Genomic DNA, 24,525 nt, shown 5'->3' on the forward strand with positions numbered 1-24,525 from the left:
AGTATTTTTAAACATATTTATATAAATCAATGAATAAATTAAATCAATTAAATAAATGATCAATATTTACAATAAAGTATCAGTATTTATCAATGAAAAAGTAACAAACAAAAATATACCAGTATTTTAATTAAAATATAATAATTAATTATATCGATCAACTGAACCTACATTGTAATAACAAAATGAAATTTAATATATTGACATTAAATCATTTATAATGAACAAAATATTCATATTACATATACTAATAATTTATCGAACAAACGATTATCAAAAATACTGATCAAATAAATATAAGAAGTATTTCTTTTTCTCTTTTTTTTTTTTTTAAATTAATCATGATCGAACGATAACGGCTCGAGTTAGATTTCCGGTAAAGAGTTTGCTTGTTTAAAAACATGCACACCTCTTCCTCGTAATTCTTCGTCATGTTGATTCCTCAAATTTGATATCTCATCTTTTTTTTTATCGTAGTCTCTTCGTCTTTTGGAACACCGCAGGAGCCTTGTTTTCTTCCTTCCTTTCTTCATTACTTGATTTCATTCTCATTCCTTCTTTTCTTCCTTTCTTCCTTTCTTCCTTCCTTCCTTCCTTCCTTTCTCTTCTTCTTTCTCGCCTACTTCTTGCGACCGAGGTACTCGACCATCCCTTGGAACTTCTCCTTCTCGTCCTCAAGTAGCAACGCTTGGATGCAGCTCATGAAGTATTGAGTGCTGAAGCAGTCTTGCCTGTTTAAAAAGAAAGAAAAAAAGATATGCCACAAAACGACCAGGATTAGATCTATAGTAACAGAGCCAGATACACACTGTTACTAGAGAAGAAGAGAGGCCATTGATCTTTCTCTCTCTCACTCTCTCTTTCTCTCTTTCTCTCTTTCTATTTTTCCCTCTCTCGTGAGGGTCAATACCGGATGCTAACGAATTATCTTCCGGCTCTCTCTATCTATCTGTCTTTCTACCGTTCTCTTTTATTTAACATCAATTTTTACGTTTTTTTCCCTTTTTTTTTCTTTTCTTGTGTGTATATTTATTATAATTTTCTTAAAAATATTATTTTTGGTGAGATCTGTGCTTAATCTGTGCTTTTGTGATCTTTCGAAAAACAAATCATTATGAAATTTATCGATTTGTTCGTTATCTGTGAAAAACAATCGTTTCAATCAAATAATCATTAATTTGTATGCTTTTTTTATTATATAATAATTTAGTTTAATTAATTTAATTAATTTAAATTATACCATACCAAAATATGGTATGTATATCTTGATCAGAATGTTTAACATCTATTATAACTTTTACTGTACATTTATGTTTTTTATCTAAAATATTCACGTACAACAAAATATCAAATTTTTCGATTCTGACACACAAATAATGCGTATATGTAATTATTTGTAGAGAGAAGAGAGTGTGAGAGAGATATAAATCTGGCAATGAGTTTAGTAGTAGTTAGAGAAATGTAGGATTAAAGGAATTTAGGTTTTTCGTTCACAAAAATGATCGGAGTCGCGAAAAAATTTCCAAAATCTTGCTGCTCCTCCCTTGTGGAATCTAAAAAATGTGTGTTTAGGGGAAAAAATTTCATGAAAAATAGTCCCACAAAAAGTTTGGGATCAAAAATTCACATACAAAATTGCTGCAATGTAAAAATTCACAAAAATTTGTATACGTCAAAAATACGTCGTAGGACAAAAATTTGTCAGGACGAACGGATGGATTCGTATTCCTATTTCCTAGCAGTACTGAATTAGAAGTGCTAGATATTATTTTGAATTATTACGAATTTGTTGATAAAATATTTGTGTGTGGGTGTGTGAAAAATATATTTTTCTTTTTTTGTTTCTAACTTCATTGTTTTATTCGATCTAGCACAAATGTTTTGACAGTACTGCTAATGAATTGTTTCAAAGTTATATCACACGTATTGTGTATTCGGGACGAAATTACTTAGAATTTCGTACAGACATACTCTCTTTTCGATTCTCGATGCAGAGTTTCCGATCCAAAGCTGATTTTTAAGAAGATATTTATGAGGAATACGTCCAAGTACGATCGGCATTATTCGGGTCCAGGTGCATCGTTTAAAAGCAACGAAAGATTGCATATAATAAAACAATAATAATCGAATGAAAAGATAAAGAAAAAAAAAATTAAGAAAAAAGAAAAAAGAACGAGAAATATCCCCAATAAATAACAGATAAACGTAATATCAATTTCAGTTGTAAGTAATTATATTTAAAAAAAAAAAAGACAAAAATTATACGTAAAAATTTGTGTAGAAGATCGAGGATTTTGTTTAGGAGAGAAGATACGTGATATGATTTATATTTTTAAACGTGAAAAATCGGTGTTGATTAGATCGAATAAGAGGATGAATACTTTAAATGAGGAATGTTAATTAATTAAATTTAGAAGCAAGAAAGAAGGGTAGGAAAGGGAAGGAAAGACGAGAAAAAGAATTAGGAATAAAAGAATAAACGAAAAATGATGAAATCATAAACAGAAAAAAAGAAGCTACCTAAACCCCGGGATCGGCCCCATGGAGTTGCTTGATCCACATTTGGATCTTCTCCGTCTCGTCCGTCAGCAATAATACTTCTAAGCATCCCTTGAAGTAGTCGGTGGTGAAGCAATTTTTTCTGGAAATGAGAGAAAATTTTATGAGGAATACAATTGAGATATGGTTAGTCCTCCAAAACCTTGAGATCATTCCACCCGGTTGATCTAAATGTGTTTGTTAAGATCGTTGTGAATTTTCCTGAAAGTGTACAGAGTTTAGATGATCAATGAAATCGGTAATAAGAGGAAAATCTATAACGTTTAACGTAGCATCTGTTTTTGCGTGGAAAAAATCCAGGTGTCTGCAAAGATCATTTTTTCAGATTTGTTAATATTCTTGATAGAATCACTAAAATCTAAAATATTCATAAAATCGATAATAACAGAAAAATCGATCATGTAAAACTTGCAATTTATGTTTATTTGCAAAAAAAAAAAAAAGAAAAAACAATTTGTCCACTGAAGAATCGTTTCTTTTCAAATTTGTTACTTTGTTTTTTGTTACTTCCAATTCTCATAAATTTCTATTCCAAGTATTTGTCTAAATTAATAAATATGTTTTAAAGAAATTCGTACATTAGGAGATTAAATAATCGATAATAAAAGGAACCGATTTAATTTGTGATTTTTCTATCGAAAAACCTTATTGATTTTTCTGTGTAGATTTTCCCACAATTTTGACAAGAGATTTAAACCAAAAAGAAAAAAAAGAAAAAACAAAAAAACAAGTATTTCCCGTTTGCCCTTATAGATACGTTTTAACGAATATAGAAAAATATATCCGGCTTTTCCTTCGCAATCGACAGAACACAGGATTCTATTTTCGGTACGGTCGTTAATCCATTCCTCCTTAACGCGCTTCGGCAGAAACGGCAGCTAATAACGGCTGTGCGTTAGCATTCGCTCTTGCGAGAGCTATAAATAGAAGAGAAATCTCATTCCGTTTCGATACGCGTGCCACACGAACACGGCTCTACGTTTCGAGCTGCCAACGCGGAATGAGAGAAACAAGATCACGATTTACGATTTACGACTGTTTACCTCGACGACGAGAAAAGATCTTCTTCTTCTTCTTATTCCCTTATTGTAAATCCTTTCCTATCTTTTCTTAAACATTACGTTAGATTTGATGCTAATGAAATCAGTAGATGCATGCAAACATGTGTTCTTTTTTACATCATTTTATTTTCGTTATTCGATTTAAAAATATATTTCTATAAATTGACGGTTCGTATTATTTAATTAACACAAATGAAAAAAAAAATGATGAAAGTCAATAACATAGAAAATGAATGTTGTCATTGTATCAGGTTATTGCATACACCTTCATTAAATTTGAGTACCATTTCAAACAAATATTTCAATTACCAAGATTGCAATATTATAAATGAAAATAGTGTTTGTTAAATGTAATAGAATAAATGTAATAAAAAAACAAATACAAATATATAGAAAAATAATAGAATTATATAGGTATAGAATTGTTAATAGATTACCTGCATAGGACATGAAGTTGGGGTTCTCGGAAAAGATTATAGCAGTCTTCGCAGATGCGATCCAAGCGAGCGAAGATGCTCTTATCGTAAACGCCCTTGCAAGAGAGATCAAGGTAAGAGCGTTTACCTAAGGGATGACTCATGAGGACACCAGCATCGGCAATACCAAGACAAGATGATACGAGTAGTAACGTAGCCGTCCATGCTAAGACAGTTAAGAGACTTGGACAGTTCGTCTTTGATGATGAGGACGAGGACGACGAATACAACGACGAAGACGAAGGCAACGACGACAAGGATGAGGATGAATTCGAGAGACCAAGTTGGTAACTGGTCGTCGTCCTGTTGTACATCGCTGAAGAATGGTCGCCCAATGACGAGAAGGAGGATTGCTTTCTCGAGGATGCTTGACCTTTTTGTTCGCGATGCATCATCATCATCATCATTGTTGCAGTTATCTGTAATTACAAAATTCAATCTAATTCAATAATAATATTATTATTTATATATATATATATAATAATTACGATTACGAAGTAAATCTAAGAAGAAAAATTGAAATTCCGAGAGTAGACATGTAGGTAGGACGATTGACTCAAAGTCGGATACATCGGATCGTCTAGAAACGATGATTTATTTTTTTTTTCTTCCTTCCTACCTTTCTTTCTTTCTTTTTTTAAAAACTCTTCGAAAAAAAACAAATCAAAAGAAGATTAAGAATAAGAAGAAAAGGTAGAGAAAAGGGTTAGGAGGAGAAAGAGATGCTCTCAGGTATACCAACAACCACCCCTCCTCCTCCTCCTCCTCCTCCTCCTCTCACGGCGAGGAGTCTCACGAGTGAAGATGTAAAGCAACTCTTAACCAGTCCTGCGGCAGCCGCTGTGAATGGACCACACGCAGGCAGGCCCCACCTGTAAACGTCGTCAACCGACAACTTCATTAACCGAGGCCCCTGCGCGCGATCTACGCGGCGTGCTCCTCCTCCTCCTCTCCTCCTCCTCCTTCTACTCTTCCTTTTCCTCTCCTCCTCCTCCTCCTCCTTCTTCTTCTTCTTCTTCTTCTCTTTCTCATCATCCTCTTACTTCTCTTCCTCCTACTCCTTACCACAGCGTTCACCTTTACCGCGTGTGCGCCTGGTAAGAAGAAGAGAGAGAAGGTTTCGCCCGGTTCTCTTTTTTCGGAACATAATCATCGCTCCCGGGTGGGATCTTATTTTTAGCCCTGGCCGATTCTCGGAACTCTCGACCCGCTCTCCTCCTCCCTATATATCGAGGCCCCACCGGGTAATTGCTTTCGGCCCGATAATTTGCCCTCGGAAAGTCCTCAGAGTCCGGATCGTTAAATGCTTTCGTACGGATTTCCAAAGTCTTTCTTTCTCTCTTTCTTTCTCTCTCTCTTTTACACACACACACACACACATGTATATAGGAGGAAGGATAAGAAAACGTCTTTTCTCTTTGAGAGTATCCTTAATAAAGATCGAATTCTCTCAAATTTGTCATGACTTATCTTATCTTTCTAATCTTTCATATCCGTTTGAGTCCCAATCAGATTTTCTGTCGAAAAATGCTAGTTTAAAACAACATGTTAAACAATCGCTATCGATTTAGGATTTTTCGACCGTTTTCTTTTAAATGCCTCTGGGACTCAAACGGTTAAACACATATGTATAAACAGTTTAATCTTTCTCTTTTTATCCTTTCTTTTTTTTTGTTGTTTTTTTTTCTCTTCAATTTCGATCCCAGTAAGCAAGTTTCAAGGTCTTAGGAATCGTACCGAAGAAGAATCGAATCGAAGAATATACTTTTCTCAGGCTTTCTCGAGCATATTCTCGAGTGGGAACGATATCCCTTGGAAAGTCAGTCCTCAGCGACGATCACAAACCGGATCGCCATCGACAAAATCGGTGAACATACAGAGTACAATCCAAGTATATACTTATGTATCCGTATATATATATATATATATACATATATATAAGTATTTACTTATGTACCATTGTACATCCTCAGGCTGTTTCTTTTTCCGCGAAAAATCGGCTCTATATTTAGACGACTGCGATGTCGCGAGTGGTGACACACACCGTCAATGGTGTGACAGAGAAGAGGAATTTTAACATAAACGAAAGACTGAGACAAATAAAGAGAGAGAGAGAGAAAGAGAACGTACAAACTTGCAAAGCATAGGTGTTCCCTTATCCGCTTCGTGTATCTTTCTGCTTCATGAGAAAGAAAGAAAGAGAAAGAAAGAGAGAGAAAGGCCGCGAATCGAGTTGAGTCGAGTCGACTCGACTCGAGTCAAGTCAAGTCAGAACGTAAGGGGGAGGCAAAGGGAGGTGTAGGGAGGGCGGAAGGAACGGGCACCTCGAGGGAGTGTGGGGTGTGACGAGGGTACACGAACGAAGAAAAAGTCAATGGAGACCGGTTGCTCGACAGGTGAGGTCTTTCCTCGGTGCAGCCACGCACAGGTGTGCAATCTGCAAATACCCTTTGGCAAAAAGCCACACGCTTTCGCGGCCAGCACGACGCGGATCGTTCGCGCGAGAACATTCGAGGTCGTATGGAAGGAGTTCCCTTCCATTTCCCCTCTTCTCTCTTCACTTCTATCTCCTTTCTCCTATCTCACGTGCCTTCTCTTTTCTTTCCTTCTTATCCTTCGATTTTCTTCTATTACTTCTTTGATCGACCACCTTCGATTTTTATATTTTTCTTCTTTTCTTCTTTTTCTATTTATTTACTTTTTTCGTTTGTTTGTTTGTTTGTTTTCATTACGCTAAAATTCAGGGAATTTTTGTAAATGTATACCTATGTATTTCAAAGAACACAATTGTGAATATTGAATTGGTTTGTACGTTTAGTCAATTGGAATGCAATTTGGATTGTATCTGATTGGATCTATATAATACTGTAGATACGAGATGTAAAATATCTTTAAACGGACGATTAGAATATTAGAATTTGATATGAAGATCCTGGAGTTTGTTAAGATTGAAGATTAAATTAGAACATTCGATAATTAATTTGTTGTATATACCAAGAATACAGACGACACGCGCCATCTTGGATTAAAAGATGAGAAAATATAATTCTAAATACGCGCACGATATATCTCCTTCGATTAATCTTATGGGCGAGTTTAGTTCGTTCTTTTTCCTTTTTATTCTTCTCGGTATTATCTTCTTTTCGTTAATTTTGTCTACTCTTGCAACTATAGAAGAATTATAAAAGAAACACAAGGCGGGGTATGATAAAAAGAGAGGTTAGGGAAGGAAAGAAACGTATGGGTCTTTTCGAAAAGGCGACGAGTCCTTTTTATCGCGTTCCGGGATATATCGTTTGAAGAAAAGCAACACGGCGGGAGAAGATAAAACGTAGAGAAACTTGGCACACGGTGGATTGGACTGGAGTGGAGTGGGATAGGATAGGGTGGCATAAGGTGAGGGGGAAGATAGAAAGAGAAAGAGAGAAAGAGAAAGAGAGAACGGGTAAGGAAGGATGGTAGTGGTGGAGAAGCCACGAGACCGACCGATGCGGCGTATCGTTAGATGCGTCGGCTCCACCACTCACCAGGTGGTCCTTTTCCCGTGTCGGATGACTCAATCGTGAGAAGGAGTTGCTGGACAAGCTCCTTGCCGGAGGGCCTCTGAGCGCCAAGATCATACGAGGCCCGCGCGCATGTAACTGCGCGCGAGAGAGCTCTATCGCGAGACACACACATACATATACATCGTATATATATATACACAATCGCCTTCGTCAGCTTATTATGAAGAACCGCCCATTGGCGTCGACTTCTTTCCAAACTTTTTCTTTTTTTTTATAGAAAAAATATTATTCCTTTACCCTTTCGTCAAATTTCGCGTAATGGCTTTTCGTAAAATTCGCGTCATAGTTTTTTTAAAAATATCTTCCTTTTTTAATCCCCGTTTTGGTAAAATTTATTCAATAAATATATACCGTATTGATGATACGAATAAAATGATCTATTTGACGTGTGTAAAGTGTGTCTACGTTTTCATAGAGTTAACGGGTATGTCATGTTAATAATTAAGATGGAGGCGATCCGTTGATTGGTCGAATTTGGTAAAAGACAATAAAAGATTTAGGCGAATGAAAAAGAAGCAGTGATTCTTGATCGCAGGTACGGTCGAAGTCGTCGCCAATGGGAGGCACTCTCTGCGAGAGAAGGCTTGCATTGGCGTTCCGTGCACACACATACACACATATAAATATATATATATATATATACTTACATTTTATATATATATATATATATACACATTCATCGTACGTATGAGAGCGACGGTGGCCTCGTCGGACTCTCGCGAGGGAACGCAGCACAGCTTCGGAATAGGACTCTTGTTTTTACGTGCGGTGCGTGCCAAGGAGAAACGGTGAAGAGAAAGAGAGAGAATGAGAATGAGAGAGAAAGAGAGAGAGAGAAAAGGAAAGAAAAGAAAAGAAAGGAAGGAGGGGTCCTCTAATTAGGCGATTGGCCGCCGCCACCAAGCAAGCCATCGGTATACCAAGTACCATATAACATATGCCATGGGACGTGATGCGATACGTGCTCTACACACGTTATATGTATACCGTATACTCGTCGAGGAAGAGGAAGAGGGAAAAGAAAGGAGGCTGAGAAAGAAATAAAGAAATAATAAAAGAAAGAATAAAAAAGGCACCGAAAAAAAGAGGAAGGTCGTAAATCAAGCGGCAATGAGGCACCCTGGGCCTTATCCTGGGACCCTCACTCTACTCGAACGTAGGCCCCACCCGTGTTGCTCCCGGAACCTCTCAACCTCTCTTTCTCTTTTACTCTTTCTTTTTCTCCTTTTTTTCTCTTTCGCCCAATCTTTGACGTTTGCGGACTACTCCTCACCTGAGTAAGGGGAATCACGTACGCATTTGCTTTATCTTTTTTATCGTTTTTTTTTTTTTTTATTCTTTTTCTTTCTTTTTAAAACCGACTCGCGGTTGTTCTTTCCTCCGATGAACATAAACATTTCCTAGAAAAATATCTTTCGAATTAAGTTACTCGTAAGAAAAGAAAGTTTTCAAGAGATATCGATGCTTAATAAATATTAATGCATACACATATATAAATATGTAAGTAAGTAGGTATACATATATATATATATATATATATGTATATTTCAAGTGAAAGCGCAAGTTTGTGTCATCGAAATGATTATTACGGCAGGTGTGTATACGTAAAAGGTGGGCTGGAGAGTTGGGTGGAGAAGAAGAAGGGGGGGAGAGAGAAGGAGAAATAGTACGAGTAATAATCTTACGTACAATCTTACGAATATGTATGCATTTATATATCTGGAAAAGATCGGTCAGAATGGAGGGAGACGTAGAAATAAGAGGATGAAGAGAAAGAAGAAGAAGAAGAAGTAGAAGAAGAAGAAAAATAAGAAGATGAAGAGAAGAAGAAGAAGAAGAAGAGTAGGAGGAGGAGGGGGAGGTCGGTTGCTGGAAGCAACGAGTTGAACGGACGAACGCTGAGAGAGGAACGGATCCTCGGCGTCCTCGATCGCGGGATCCCGGAGCAAAACTAACGATCCTCTGCTCGCGTCCAAGATCAACACGACGATAATTTAATACACAAGATCGCCACCCAGGTGCGCACTGACGTGTACAGATGCTGCCCGAACCACGTGAAGGGAAGTTGTACGTTCGTTCACGTATATACTTGATCAGTGGGTTTATACATTGTAGATATTTGTATGGGTGCGTGAGTGAAAGAATTGAGCGAGGAGGAAGACGATCGAGAAATCTAAAAGAGGAGAAACACGAGAGAGCGGCCAACCTCTCGCGGCGCTTTTGTTCTCTCTTCGCTCCCGTTCTTTCTCTCTCTCTCTCTCTTTCTCTCTCTTTTTCTTTCTTTCGTTCTTGATTCGTTCCTCTAGTTCCCACACTCTCGACGGCTTGCGTTCCGTTTCGTTATCTCTTCGAAAGCAACGGAACGCGACATACTTCTGCTCTGAATTTGTCTCTAATTCTTGCTAAATCTGTTATATATATATATGTATATTTTACAGATTTAGTGAACGAAGTTTATAGTAATATGTAGTTTTAATTTTTAATCATCTTAGAATACTTTTGATTCACTCACACACGATGGCGCTTATCTATAAGTTTATTGACGAAAATGCATTTGTATTGTTATTGTAAATCAGGTTTAATTTACGAACGTTATGTTAATATACATATAATATTTAATAAATGAAAAATACAAATAACTATACTGTCCCAATCAGTTAGCTACTATGTTAGTCAATGGAGAGGTTACTGTTAGTATCAATTGACTTATAACTCACTCTATACATGCACAAACGTTGTATGTATATATAATTTGTAGAGAAATTTTAAAAGAATAAATGATCTTGTTTAAATAAATGTATAGTATTTTCTAAGTTTTGAAATTGTATCAATGGGTGATAAAGAAAGAACACGTATAATTTTACGATACTTCGGTTTTCTTCTAAATGGCCGACGTTCTTCCATCTTCCATCGCGCGATCTAGACTTTCACCTTTTTGCCAAGAGACGAAGAAGGAAATAACAGATGAAATCGTTGGATCGTGTATATGTATTACTACACACATAACATCTTACTTCTTTGAAGTTAAGAAAGAGAAAGAGCAAGAGAGACGCGTTTCTCTACTTAGGGAGGATGATTTTGTTATTGGCTTCCATTTTGGAACCAGGGTTACTTCTTTGAATGAGATTATATTGTCGTTTATTTTTATATATCGATTATTATATATTAAATAATTTACTTGTTTAAAGTAATTCATCCTATAGATAGACGAATAAATAAGACGATAGGTATAAGTATACATTAATTATTTGAAATAGTTAAAATAAAGATGAAAGAAAGATACACGTTTTGAAAAAAAAAAATAATTTACACGTTTAAAACAGACTCATCCTGCGGATTAAAAATAAGACTAAAAATCAGCATACATGTATCACAGGCAGAATGATTAATACAGGTATTATGAATAATGAGAAACAAAATTGGTCAGTAATAAATTGAATAAAAAAAGAACTACCTGAAAAGATGCAACTTTGTAACAAAATTTATTACTATGTTCGATATTTTTTTAGTCATTATTCATAGTGTCTATATTAATCACTTTGTCCATGATATATATACCCACATGTATAAATAAGAATAATAAAAAAAAGATAAATATAGATATATTTTCCTTAAAAAATAATGAACTTGTAGAGAAATATAGAGCTTGTAGAAAAACGTATATGTACATATGTAAAGTATCGTACGATTTGAGTTGCGATCTTCCATGTGAAGATAGGTCGAGTGATCGCGTGCCGGCAAGATCGAAAGGTTAAGTGGTACATGAAAAAGAGAAAAGGTAGATAAAGATGGGGAATAAAAAGATTACAAAGTAAAGAAGAAACAGAAGAAGAAGAAGAAGAAGAAAAAGTAAAAGAAAAATAAAAATAAAAATAAAAAGGAAAATAGGATGGGGATGAGGATGAGATGATGGAGAAGGGGAGACGAGGAGGAAAAAGATCGGCTCGTAACCGCTAATTATTTGTCCGACGATGAGAAAGATAAAGAAAGAAGAAAAACATTTTTGATGAGAGAGAAAGATAGAGAAAATATAGAAAAAACGAAGAAGAGAAATAAAACATTAGTGGTGGTATGACTACGTTGTTGTTCGCGAGCGCGAGCGCAAACACGAATAGAGAAGTCAATGACGTCAATTGTGTGTTCAACATAATTATATAAAGAGTGGGTCCTATTAACCTATGTCGACGTACACGTCGATTAAAAGCAAAACGATTTCTATCGTCACACGGTATGGTAATAATCGGACTATTTGATTGGTTGTTTTATTTTAAGGTTATGTATTATTCTACTTATGGAGGATGATTTAGTTATTGGCGTCCATCTTGGAATAGGGTTACTTCTCACAATATTCGTTTACTTTTATATCGATTATTATTTTCCTTATAATTTGAACGTTCTTGTTTCTTATTTGACCCGTTCGATAGTAATATTTGTCGTCGTTCATATTTAACGAAAGAAGATGAAATAAATAAATAAATAGAAAGGAAAGGGAGGGGGGTAAGTAGATAGATTTCGAAAAGAATGATGAGAGATAAGATGATCGTTTGGTAGGCAAAGTGAGACCGTTGCTCGATCGCGCGAAACAAGCAACCTCATCGATGCCGTTCCTTCTTCGCGTTGCAGGTGCAACGAACTCACCGGTTTGCGTTGAGTGGTGTATGTAAGTAAGTACTCCTTCGCGCGCGCTCGGTAACGCGCGCGCTTTGTTTTATTACGTTTCCTTCTATGGACAGTGTCCCTCTCTCTTTCTCTTTCTCTCTCTTTTTCTTGATATATCGTGTAGTAGGTGTAGTAGCAGTCGTAGTAGTAGGAATAGTAATAGTAATGGTAATAGTAATAGTAGTAGTAGCAGTAATAGTAGTAGTAATAGTAGTAGTAGTAGTAATAGTTATCCGCACTTGATTCGAATAATACCGTGATCTTTTTCAAGAAGATTTTCAAAGCAACATTGTTAATGTAACTCTCTACTATTGCAATTAGAATTCTACATAAAACGAATGAAGTCCACCGAAGTGCACGATCGACGTTTACCCAACTTGGACTTTGATTTTGTTCTTCATTCTTTATTTCTTTTCTTCTGACACGATTCGATCGTTTCAACAGTCACGGTCAATGAAAAAAAAAAAGAAAAAAAAAAAGAAAAAGGAAGAAAAAAGGAGAAAAAAGTTATGAAAGATTTCTTCAATCGGTTAACACGATTGGAATATCTAATGAATATAAAAAAGGAACACATTGATATGGGAGAAACAAAAAATTCTGACGTCAAACGTGTCGCAAGAAATGATGAAATATTACAATATTATAAACGATCGATATAAATAGTATCTATTTCTCAATTTTTCTTTCAAAATATCAATCCTTCCTCCCACCCCAATATTTATTAAATATATACGTTTAAATAATTGATCTAAAAGTTAAATATCTATTCCTAGTAACGCACTAAATACTCTAAAACTTCCAACGAAAAATTTCTAGATCATAAAAACCCAATCGACTAAGAAACATATTTCAAAAACAAAACAAAAACTACCAAATTACTATACGATAACTTCATCAAATATTTCTATCATTTTACATGCATATATATATATACATATCTACACTCGAATAAATTAACTTCCCCGAGAGAGAAGAGAGAAGGAATTAGAAAGATTTACACTAAGTATAGAAGTCGCAACCGAAGTGTAAAGCGAATACCAATGTAAGAGTAAAGTCTTTTGATAGGAAGAGGATACAGAATAAGTTGATGGTGGTGGTGGTGGTGCTGGTGGTAGTTGGTAGTAGACAGAAAGGGGCGTTAGTATTTGACGCATGTAGGACAGAGGTTGGTCTATAGTCTCTCTCTCTCTTTCTCTCTCTCTCTCTCCCTATATTTCTATTACTAACTCTATCCCATTTACATATATCTTTCTCTCTCTTACTCTTTCTGCGGTCGAGTGTTGCACTGCACCGCTCCCTTTGCGGTGCACTGCGCTACGTGCACGCAGTGCTTGGCCACTACTCTGGTGTGGGTTCTTGGTGGGGACCAACACGGTGGGGCGAGCCAGCAGCAGTGTTCCGGCAGACAGCTTGGCGTCCTACGGTTCGCATTACGAGAAACCGTAGCCTTTCTCCGTCTTTCGTTCTCTCTCTTTCTCTTTCTCTTTCTATCTATCTTTCTTTCTTTACACACAACTATGTATGCGTAAGTAAGTATGTATGTATGTATGTATCTGTCTAACTATTTTTCGTTCTCCTTCTCTCTGTGTTCTGTTTCTCTCTCTCTCTTTATCTCTTTATTTCTTTCTTTCTGATTCTAACTCTGGGTTTAACTCTGGTGTATATAAGCAGAAGTTACAGCAGCAGCAGCAACAGCAGTAATGGTTGGAATACTTGGGTATCTGTGTACGCACACTTTCCGTGCTTCTACTCTCGTAGAACGTACTAGGTAAGTATGTACTAGGAGTACATATAACGTGTTTCTATGACGTTGCAAACTTGGTACTCCAGTGTCGCTCTGCTTCGCTCGGTTTGGCTTCGCTCGTAGTCGGCCTTGATTTTGACGATACGACGGCCATCCTTTACTGTCTGTCTGTCTGTCGTTTCATACCTTCCATTCTCTTTCTCTCTAGTTTTGTATCCTCTTTCTATTTGGATGTATATTATATTGGATTGTTTAATAATTGATATATATATATTTATTAAATAAGTATTAGTAATTGTTAGATTGTATACTTTGGTATGTTGCATAGTTAAGTACAGTTGATATATTATAATGTTGCAGTTGGGTTCATTGTTGATATAATAAGTGATTGGTCTTTAGAGAAAATACGTAAATTTCAAATACTTTAACTTGTGAATGTTTCAATATTGTATTTACAATAGTCAACACCGTACACTGTGTATATTCTCATAACTTATTGGCCAATATTCAGTGTATTACTCTAATATGTTTATAAATATTTCTTTTTCACAGATATTTCAAATAAATGAAATAATAATAAATTTTCTTCTTTGTTCTGGAGATTAATATTTGAAAAAAAAAATAAATAAATAAATATTGATGAATTTTATTTGAAAATTTATAAATCGTCCAAAACTTATTCGAAACTATATTCAATCTAAATACATTGTTTTGCATATTGAATTGACGAGACAAGAAGAAGCTACGAAACGAAGAGGAACGTGTTGTTTTTTTTTTATTTTCTACATCGACGTGATCGTCGAGTAAAATATATAAACCAGCTGCTCCGAGGTCTCGCTCGAACGATTTCGAGGGTCAAGTCGCGAACGTATGTATTCATATTATATGTATTGTATATATAAATAAAAATACATAATACAAGATATATACATATATGTATATATATATATATATGAGATAGGCTATAAATTTCTAAATGGGTCAAAAGTTTCTACAAATGATTGTAACATTAAATTATTTTTTGTAAACCCTTTTAAGGTTATTTTCTTGAAAATATATTTCTATAAAAAAATGTGTTTCATTTTCAAAACTACAAGTTTAGAAATGTAAAAAGAAGTAATTAATTTTGTAGATTACTTAAGAACTTCCGGGGCACACCTTCTAAGCTTTTTTTCTTTATTTTTAAATTAAAAATTTTCTAGAATATTAGAGAAATGATTTGAAAGAAATATTAGTTTGTCGTGTCGAGAGTTCATGACAAGAACATAGACAACAACACGTGGCGTAACGAACAAATCATTGCGAGATATGCAAGTATTGTAATTCAAGTAGAGTAAATGCATTCGATCGAAACAGAATTCATATACGATCACGTGTATCGATCGATTCTCAATTCTTTCGATCCATGGTCGATCCATGATCGTTTATAAATATACTACAAAAGTTATTTTTATTTTTAGAAAATAATGAAATGATTTTATCGCGATAAGAAATAGATATTCGTATGATACGCGATTAATTCGTCATTTTTTTCCTTTAAAATAATTCAAGTTTAATGTTTCGTTTTATAAGAAAATAAGAAAATATAATCTAAAAAGAAACAAAATTTATCGGTGCAATATATTCGGGTGTGTTTCTAATTTTTTCCTAAATACAGCGAGTCACTGGAGTATTCTCATTCCTACTGTTTATATTTTGTGTAGATAGACTAATTTTTTATCATTTAATGTAAATAAGATTATATTTCTCCAATAATGTTTTTTCTATAAAATTAATATCAATTTGAAAGTTAAATAATTATAAAATAGGTTTATGTTTATAAGAATTTGGAAGCTTTTGTATTACAAGAAAATTTCATTCAAATTTAATTATTTCAAATTTACAGTGAAAGCTGATACGAATATTCTTGTGACTTGTCATATATCGAAATTCTTGAAATTATTAGCATTCGAGGAAAACGAAATATTTGACAATGAGTGTATCTTCCCAAGAAAATTAGATTTCGTTGAAGTTAAATTTGATCTTATATATTCTTTCTTGCCTCTTTATTATTAAGCTATATTTAAAAATTTTGTTTTTCATGGTAATAATCGATAAACTTTCTATATTACTTTCAATTAATATTTTTTATATGTTATAAACCGTAAAAAATGATTACATTTCTAATACATCAATCCTCCCAATAATAATAATAATAATAATAATAATAATAATAATAATCAATCAATCAATATCTTTATTAATTTCAATCTAAACTAATCGTAAGTACAAATCCAAGAGCCCCCCATAAAAGAGTAATCTAAACAAAAAAAAAAGAAGAAACATAGAGAAGAGGAAGAAGAATAAAAAGAAGAAGAAGAAGAAGAAGAAGAAGAAGAAAATGCAGGGTCAGCGAGTGACTTTGACGAAAGGCATTCCACAGGTGGTTTCGAACTCCCTACGTGCAACACGTGCGTAGTACGTATACCACAAGCACACATAAACTTATACACACACCTACTACACTTATATATACTTATATATGTATATATAAACCGAAAAAGTCTCTCCCAAGCGATTTATATGTTTCCCAATGACGTCAATAATTCTTCGAAGTGTCTGTGTGTGACCAAGCAAATCTTCTCTCTCTCTCTCTCTCTCCCTCTTGTTTCTTTCTTTCTCTTTTCGTATTTTTCTCACTCTCTCTCTCTCTCTCTTTCTCTTTCTCTTTCTCAAGAGTTGTATTTCTAATGTCGATGCTCGCTTTACCCGGAACCCTTCTCACCGTTGCTATAAATAGAAGCGACCGAGAGATACGATAGTTCCTTTTCTCTGATATCTATCGATACATCGTACGCTTATATACTATTCGATAGTAGTATATACTACCTTATATAATATATATTAAAGAAATTTTTTTCGAATAAGGGAAAACATTGTTCGGAATGATTTTCAATCCTGATTGCATCTAAATTCATTGCATCTGCGATATAAATATATTAATAACATGCACGAACATTATCAAGTTATTTCATATATATGAGTCGTTCAGTGCACACATCGATTAACTTCATAAAACAAAAATTCGAGAAACGCGATGAAATAATGTACATTGTTTTTTTAAAATTCCTTTTATAATATAAATTCACATATATAATTTAGAATGCATAAATAAATATTTTTAAATTAATAAAAAATTATTATTATATAATTATATATTTATATTTATATATTGTATTATATAATTATTAAATAAATTAAATAAATATAGCTTTTATTTAACGGTGTATAAAATTAACAAGAAAGAATAGCCAAAAAATAATCAAAATGGTTTCTGAAATAAATTATTACTTATTTTTCAATGGCCAACAAAATTTTGTCGTTTAATGGTGTTAATCTTTATTATTCAGGGAAGTTATTATAAATATCAAAAGTTATGACTATATCAAGTTCTTTGACATATAAATTGAAGATTTTTCAAAAAGTGGAGTTAATCGATGTGTGCACTGAACGGCTCATATGTTACCGTTAAAGACCGAAATTGGAGAATGTCAAGATTCACATGGTGGAATATCAACAGATACCAAACATGTCGGTGAAAGACAGAATATTTGGGTTTATTCCCATAAATTAATATTTTCAACATACACCAAGAGACCATGTTAAATATTAATTATATTATTTTCATTAATATTTGAATATAAAAATATAAAAATATATATTAATATTACTACATAAATCCTATCTCTCAATCAACTTATCTCTTTCTCTCACTCACTCTTACTCTCTTTTTACTACCCTTTTATCTATCTATTTATCTCTCTTTCTTCTTCTTGTTCTTAAGAGAGTCTTCTGGAAAACGGACTATAGTATGCTACACGTAACTAACACATAAGTATATGTTTGGGTGGGTGTTGTTGATGAAAGCATTTAAAGTACGATGACGTTGGTTCGTTTGCAAAAGTTCTCTTATAGAGTACTATAGCTTTCTTTCTTTCTCTCTCTCTCTCTCTCTCTCTTCTGGAGATTTTGGAGGCTGTGTCTCTCGACGTTCGAGAGGTCGACTCGATCTCGAGACCGCAGCAGAGTGCGGTTACGCGTAAAGAACAAGCTGAGAAGGTAACTCGATATACCTCGTACACTCGTGCTTGTGGTTTTGTTACGCTCGCGCATTTACGAATCTCTCTCTTTCTCTCTCTCTCTCTTTGTTTATTTCTACCTTTATCTCTTTCTCTCTCTCTCTATATCTCTCTTTTTGTTTATTTCTATCTTTATCTTTATCTCTCTCTCTCTCTCTCCTTCTTTTGCTGATTTCTATTCTCTATTTAAAACGTTGCATTATTAGTTTTTAACGACGTCCCTCTCTTTCTCCATTATTCTCTTAAATTTATTTTTTCATCTTTTTTACACGCGCACCATTATATTTTTTTTTTTTTCTTATTATTTTTAATACAAAGTAATATTTGTACGAGAAATTTTTGTAATAAGCCACGATATACGTAACTCTATGATCCAGATAATTATTTTTTTTTCTCTCCCCTTTTTTGTCTCTTACTTTAATTTTTTTTTTTATAATGTTATCTTGATTTTTCTTTTTTTTTTTTTTTTTTTTTTTATATAACTCGTATTAAGTATTAGTTTCAATAATGTATTTCTTTTTCTATCTCTTTTTTCTATCTCTCTCTCTCTCTTTTTTTCACTCTCTTTCTAGTTTGTATGTATTATAATTCATATAATCTAGTTTTTTCATTTTTTTTTTACTACGTCTACGTAATATCTGTTCTGTTTTTTTTCTTTTTTTGTATTATAAATTGTGCATTACTTCTTGTGCAATTTTTTGCTAATTACCAGTATATCTACTTTGTATATACCATAACTTTAATTAGTTACAACGTAATTGTTCAGGCATATCCTGGTGTATCCTTGGTTTAGTTCAATAAATTTGATTTTTTCTCTCTCTCTCTCTCTCCTTAGTGTCTCTCATTTCAACGTATAATCTTTAATAAATATCAAGTTTATATTATTTTTTTTTTGTATATACTTTAATTAAGCGCACTATAATTTTCTGCGCTCAGCATCTTTCGTTTCTCGCGAAATGTTTTAACTCTCTTTATCTCTCATACTTTTAACTCTACAATATTTCTAACTATCAACTTACAATTTTTGAATAAACGTCTCTAGTAAAATTTCTACTTTTATATATTTATATACAACCAATTACATACACGTAATAATAATAATAATAATAATAATATTTTCAGTGAAACAGTATTCTCACTTTGCTTAATGAAATATATTATCTTTCCATTTAATCTCCTCTCCCATAATTCTTCGACTTTTCATTTGAAAAATTTCTAATAAATCTCTTTAATTAATCTCAACTTTAACATATATAACTTTTCTACTTTTGAAATTGCGTATAACGTAAAATTTTGTCTGATACAACGCCACCATCCTTAACTTTCAATCCATGAAATTGAATTCCAATCTACCGAAGAAACATAAATATTTCGTTAAGATGACGTAAAGATTATTTATCATTAATTCTCCTTTACCTTTTACTAGATTATCAACTAACTCTACTCTCGAGCTACTCACGCGCGTCACGTTTCACAATTCAATTAGCTCAGGGGATATCGACGTCATTCGTCTCGGCGTGCACACGCCGCACACCATCGCCGTTCCCCAGGTGCGTAGACGTTCTCAAACCAGTTTTCGATATTACGTGTTTGCCTTTTCTAATCCGCAACACACCGTTAAATCTTGATTCCAAGAGAGAGAGAAAGAGAGAGAAGGAAAAACATTCCCTTCTTCCTTTTACCTATCCCCCATCTCTCTCTCTCTTTTCTATAGAAACCAATAATCTTGTCTTCTTTTTATTATTATGCAATAATCTCGATGGAATTTCTATTTTTTTATCGTAATATATTACTTATACCTGTAGAGAGTAATAAAAAAAAAAAAAATAGAAAAAATAAAAAAAAAAAAAGATAAACGTAAATATGTTTCTACTTTTGCGTATACAAATTTGTTTCTTTAAATTTCTTTTCTCGGATATAAGAAACACTTTCCTTTAGGTTTTCTATCCATCTCTTTCTTGTTAGTATGCATGTTAGAAGAGTGCGTGTGTATGTGCGTGGGTGAGTTTGAGCGTACGCCTGAGTCAGCTCGCGTGTTGGCCCTCTGCACGGTCGTGGCCAAAGGATTCTCTGAATGAACTCTAAAGATAGATCCCCTATGTTCTCCCTCTCTCTCTTTCTTTCTTTCTCTTTCTCTTTCTTTATCTTGATCTTTCTTTCTCATTCGTTCATTGGTTCGTTCTTCTTGTTTTCTTTTTCATCTTCTAGTCCCTTCGAGTCAGCCGCCGAGCACGTATCGTACCATGGGATCGCAAGAGTGTGTTCCTTCTTCGATCTTTTATTCTTTGTCTACTATCCCTTTTTTTTTTTAAATTTGATTTTGATTTTTTTTTTTCTTTCCTTTCCATTGAATATGTTTTGAAAAATTTTTGTCATATGTGTACTCTATCGTCCGAAAAACGCAACATTATATATAAATAAATAAATAAATGTAAATGTATATGTAATTAATAATATGTGATAGATATATTTGTATAGTATTGTATATATTAAAAGAAAAAAAAAAAAAAGAAATAGGAGGAAATAGATTAATGAAATATTTTGTATTTATTATTTTTCCTGTTATCGTCTAAATTAATTATATTTTGTATTGCGTCAGTATTTTATTTAGCATTAGATTAAGTGTTTTTTATCTTTCAGTTCAATTATCCTTTGAATATTTGTTTATTTATATAAATGTATAGGATAAAAACTATATTATACGAGAATAGATTTAAAATTGCCAGTCATGTTATTACGATGGATATTAGATAATAATGATGGCAAAAGTCACCGGTCCTTTTTTTTATATTCTACTCTTTACCCATAGTTAATATATGCATGTACGTACATTTAAACAAAAAAAAAAAGGGAGATTATTTTTTCCAAGATACACTCCTATTTATTTTTCTTATACACGATTAATATAACTTCTAATAGAAATATATTACGAACATTATTACAATAATATCTTTTTAATATTACACTTTTAAAAACACTCTACTATTTATTTCTAATCCATTATTCTACCAATACTACGTTGAAATTCATTATTTGATCTTATGATACATTTCGAAACGAAACTTAAATAATTTCTATTTTAACGATCTTCTTTTAGATTGCTTTAAAAAAAACCGATCTAATATTAAATTTTAATGATGATATTAATTTTGGTACACTCCTAAACACAAAATAATAATTCACTGATATCTTATAATGAATACTATTATAAAATGACTCTTACACTTTTGAATCAAACTTAATATTTATTTTCTACCAATCTTATTGACACAAACCAGGAACACATTGATAAGAATCCTAATATTGAAATATGAAAATAAATTGATAAAGATCGTGATCATTCATAGAAGAAATTTTTAAGTTATATATCTTTAAAGATGAAAGAAAGTAGTAGAATCTTTTACACGCTCGATTAAACTCAAATGATTTATAGATATAGATAGAATAATCGTATCAACGCGTCGATAGTTGATACGAGACTAAAATTACCGTTCTCGTGTAAGAAGAACTCTTTCGTTGGTTTGTGAATTGCGTGGGTCGCGATAGAAGGACAAGGAGAACGAGCAACTGAAAAGGAGCAAAAGGATCTTTCTCGCGAGAAAGTCTTTGGTGCCCTTACCTTTACGCGGGTACAGGGTTGCTTACTTGCTTGCGTGCATGCGTGCTTATTTCACGGTAACCGGCATTTTTACCCATATATATATATAAATGGAATATTTTTCTTACTCGTAATTTTTTGTTTCCTTTTTTTTTAATTTCCTAACTAACAATCGAAGAAAATAATTTCTATCTTTAATAGTAAATCTATAAGAGGTATGTTATATGCTATAAGAGATATCATTTCGTTTAATATTTTACCTAAATGTTATCACCCCCCCCACCTTCATTTTTCTTTCTTTCGTAATTTCCTCTATTACTATCGATAAACCTACAATATGTTATATTTGTGTAAGAATTACCAAAAAAATCCCATTCCCACCGCCAAAAAATAGATAAAAAAATAGTGAAGACAATCTTATCGCGATATTATGAAAGTTTCACGTTGACATCTGTCACGAATGTTAGCGCAGAGGAGGCGTTATTAATAAAAATAGTATTAAAAAGTATATCATAGTGTCGAACTTACTGGTTTTGAAAATATATGGACGCGCGCGCGTGCGTGTTCGTGTGTGTTTGTATTTCCCTTTCTTCTTTTTTTCTCTTGCACAGTCCCTCTCGTCAGATCTCGTAGCGTTTCGTATAGTTCACGCTCTCTTCGAGCGAACCACTCTCCAGAGAGTAAACGAAATTAGGTCTCTCGCACAGCGCGTATTCGCGATCGAAAGGATCCTGTCGATGATCGCACTCTCTTTAAACCTCCACTCTTCTCTTCTCTTCTCTTTTCTTCTCTTCTCTTCTTTTTCTTTCTTTCTTTTTTTCTTTCACTTTAAATACACTTTCGTCCTTTTCTCAAAAATGTTATCCAAGAAGAACCATAGGAGAGAGAAGAGGTCAACAACAATTAAATATTTCACTTTGCCAAAATTATAGCAAGAGAATTCAATGGAACCCCAAAAAGAAGAAGAAAAAAAAACAAACGAAGCAGATCAAAATGATTCAAAAAATCAAATTTTAAATATTGATTAACACACAATGTCACAGATGATGCATTTTTTCGTCGATCGAAATAATAATAATAATAATAATAATAATAATAATAAGAAAAAGAAGAAGAGGAAGAAGGAGATTAAGATTAAGAATAAAAGTAAGAATAAGAATAAAAAGAAGATCCAAAAGAATAAGATCAATTGGAAAGCGTCTAGACACTGTCGTTTCACAGAGAGTATTCTCTCTTTCACTACCTATTTACGTTCCTCTCTTTCTCTCTCTCTCTTTCTCTCTCTTTCTCGTAGAATAAAAACACACGTGTGCATGGACGAACTTGATAATAAATATTTATATATACATATACATATATACATATATTTATATATGTATGTATATATATATATATATATATGTGTGTATATGATGTGTGCGTACCTCAATTGGAAGTTGCGATATAGTTTTTTTTTTTAACTAAACGGTCTTGTTCTCGAAAGAAGAAAAAGAAATAGAAGAGTCTTATTTAACGTAAACGTCGTTACGAGTCGTCAATTATAAATCTGAACTTTTTTCTAGTAAAGGAATATATATATAGCAAAGAAGAGATGCGTCTGTCTCTTGTGGAGGTTCGGGCTAACATTAACTAGCGCGGACTGCAGCCGCTTATAATATGGCCGAGGCGCGAACCAATGAGAACTTGCGCTCTTCCCGAGGCCCCCCTCCCCTCCTCTCTTCCTACATGGCCCTCCTCCTCCTTCTTTTCCTCCTCCTCCTCATCCTCCTCCCCCACCTCCTCCTACTACTACTACTACTACTACTCCACCTCCTCCCCAGCCCTCCCCCTCCCCTCCACCCCTCCACCTCTTATCCCCCTCTTTCTCCGCAACGCGAGAGAGCTGGACCCTCCGCGTGTTACTCTCGATCGGCGTTTCTTCTTCTTCTTCTTCTTCTTCTTCTTTTTTTTTTTCTTCTTCTTATTCCTCCTCCTCCCCCTCCCCTCTTCCTCCGCCATCACATCGACCATCCGCGAGCAGCGCACGGTTCTTCTTCTTCTCCTCCTTTCAAAGTCCTCCTCTTCACGACGTGCCTGATCTTCTTCTTCTTCTTCTTCTTTTTCTTCTATTTCTTCTTCTTCGTCTTCGTCTTCTTCTTCTTCTTCTGAATGTGAGTTTGATTCTGATTCTTCTGATTCTGAGTCTTCGTTTCATGCGTATCAACAAGGATTGGATATAGGTATTTGTTTATATACACTGGAGAAACATAGGAGAATTGATATTGGATTGTTACGTTTATTGGTTAAAGCATCAAAAATATAGAATACGAATGTTCTTTTTGTAATGGGTTCCTTTTTTTTAATGGAGGGAATTGGAAGGAATGTATGTTACGATTCAATAGTTTGAGGGACTGGTAGAAAGTGAGTAATTATAATATAGCGTCAATGCTAACTGACATGAGCTTCGTTTCGATTTGAATTCTGATTGGGAGTTTTATGCTGAATCGAAAAATTAGAAATGTGTTTTTTATAATTAGTAAAAAGAAAGGGAAAGAAAGGAAAAGCAAAAGAGGTTAGTTTGTAAGTAAAATAAAAGATTTTATCAATGGTCACTGAATTGTATTAGAAAGTTCCTCCTTGATATTTTCGTATACTTGTTATACGAGTATAATTTTTTTCTTCTTCTTTTTTATGCGAAATTATTAATGAAAGTATAACGTATATGTGAAATGATTAATTACAATATGGCGTCAGTGATCAATGGT

At 33.7% G+C, this 24,525-nt stretch overlaps 1 protein-coding gene and 1 long non-coding RNA gene across 8 annotated transcripts in view; one reads left to right on the forward strand and one right to left on the reverse strand.

Annotated features, from left to right (window-relative positions):
• Window positions 1-578: 578 nt before the first annotated feature.
• The window catches only part of LOC122520628 (ion transport peptide-like), a 36,222-nt gene continuing 12,275 nt past the window's right edge, over window positions 579-24,525 (reverse strand). For 3 of the 7 annotated variants that reach the window (XM_043640788.1, XM_043640785.1, XM_043640787.1), the window contains exons 2-4: window positions 4,058-4,515; window positions 2,521-2,641; window positions 579-731 (exon numbers count right to left, since the gene is read on the reverse strand). In XM_043640788.1, the coding sequence (XP_043496723.1) occupies window positions 2,521-2,641; window positions 4,058-4,503 (567 nt within the window). In that variant the 5' untranslated portion in view covers window positions 4,504-4,515 and the 3' untranslated portion in view covers window positions 579-731. Of the gene's footprint in view, window positions 732-2,520; window positions 2,642-4,057; window positions 4,516-13,583; window positions 13,733-22,309; window positions 22,857-24,525 lie in introns of those variants that run through there. The other 4 variants (XM_043640786.1, XM_043640784.1, XM_043640790.1 and 1 more) reach the window with 4 other exon arrangements.
• On the forward strand, window positions 14,717-16,414 carry LOC122520629. The gene is made up of 2 exons (XR_006304575.1): window positions 14,717-14,933; window positions 16,332-16,414. It is a non-coding gene; the product is annotated as an uncharacterized LOC122520629 (long non-coding RNA).

Source organism: Polistes fuscatus, unplaced genomic scaffold, assembly GCF_010416935.1.
Source record: "Polistes fuscatus isolate 324 unplaced genomic scaffold, CU_Pfus_HIC Scaffold4, whole genome shotgun sequence".
Lineage (NCBI taxonomy): Eukaryota > Metazoa > Arthropoda > Insecta > Hymenoptera > Vespidae > Polistes > Polistes fuscatus.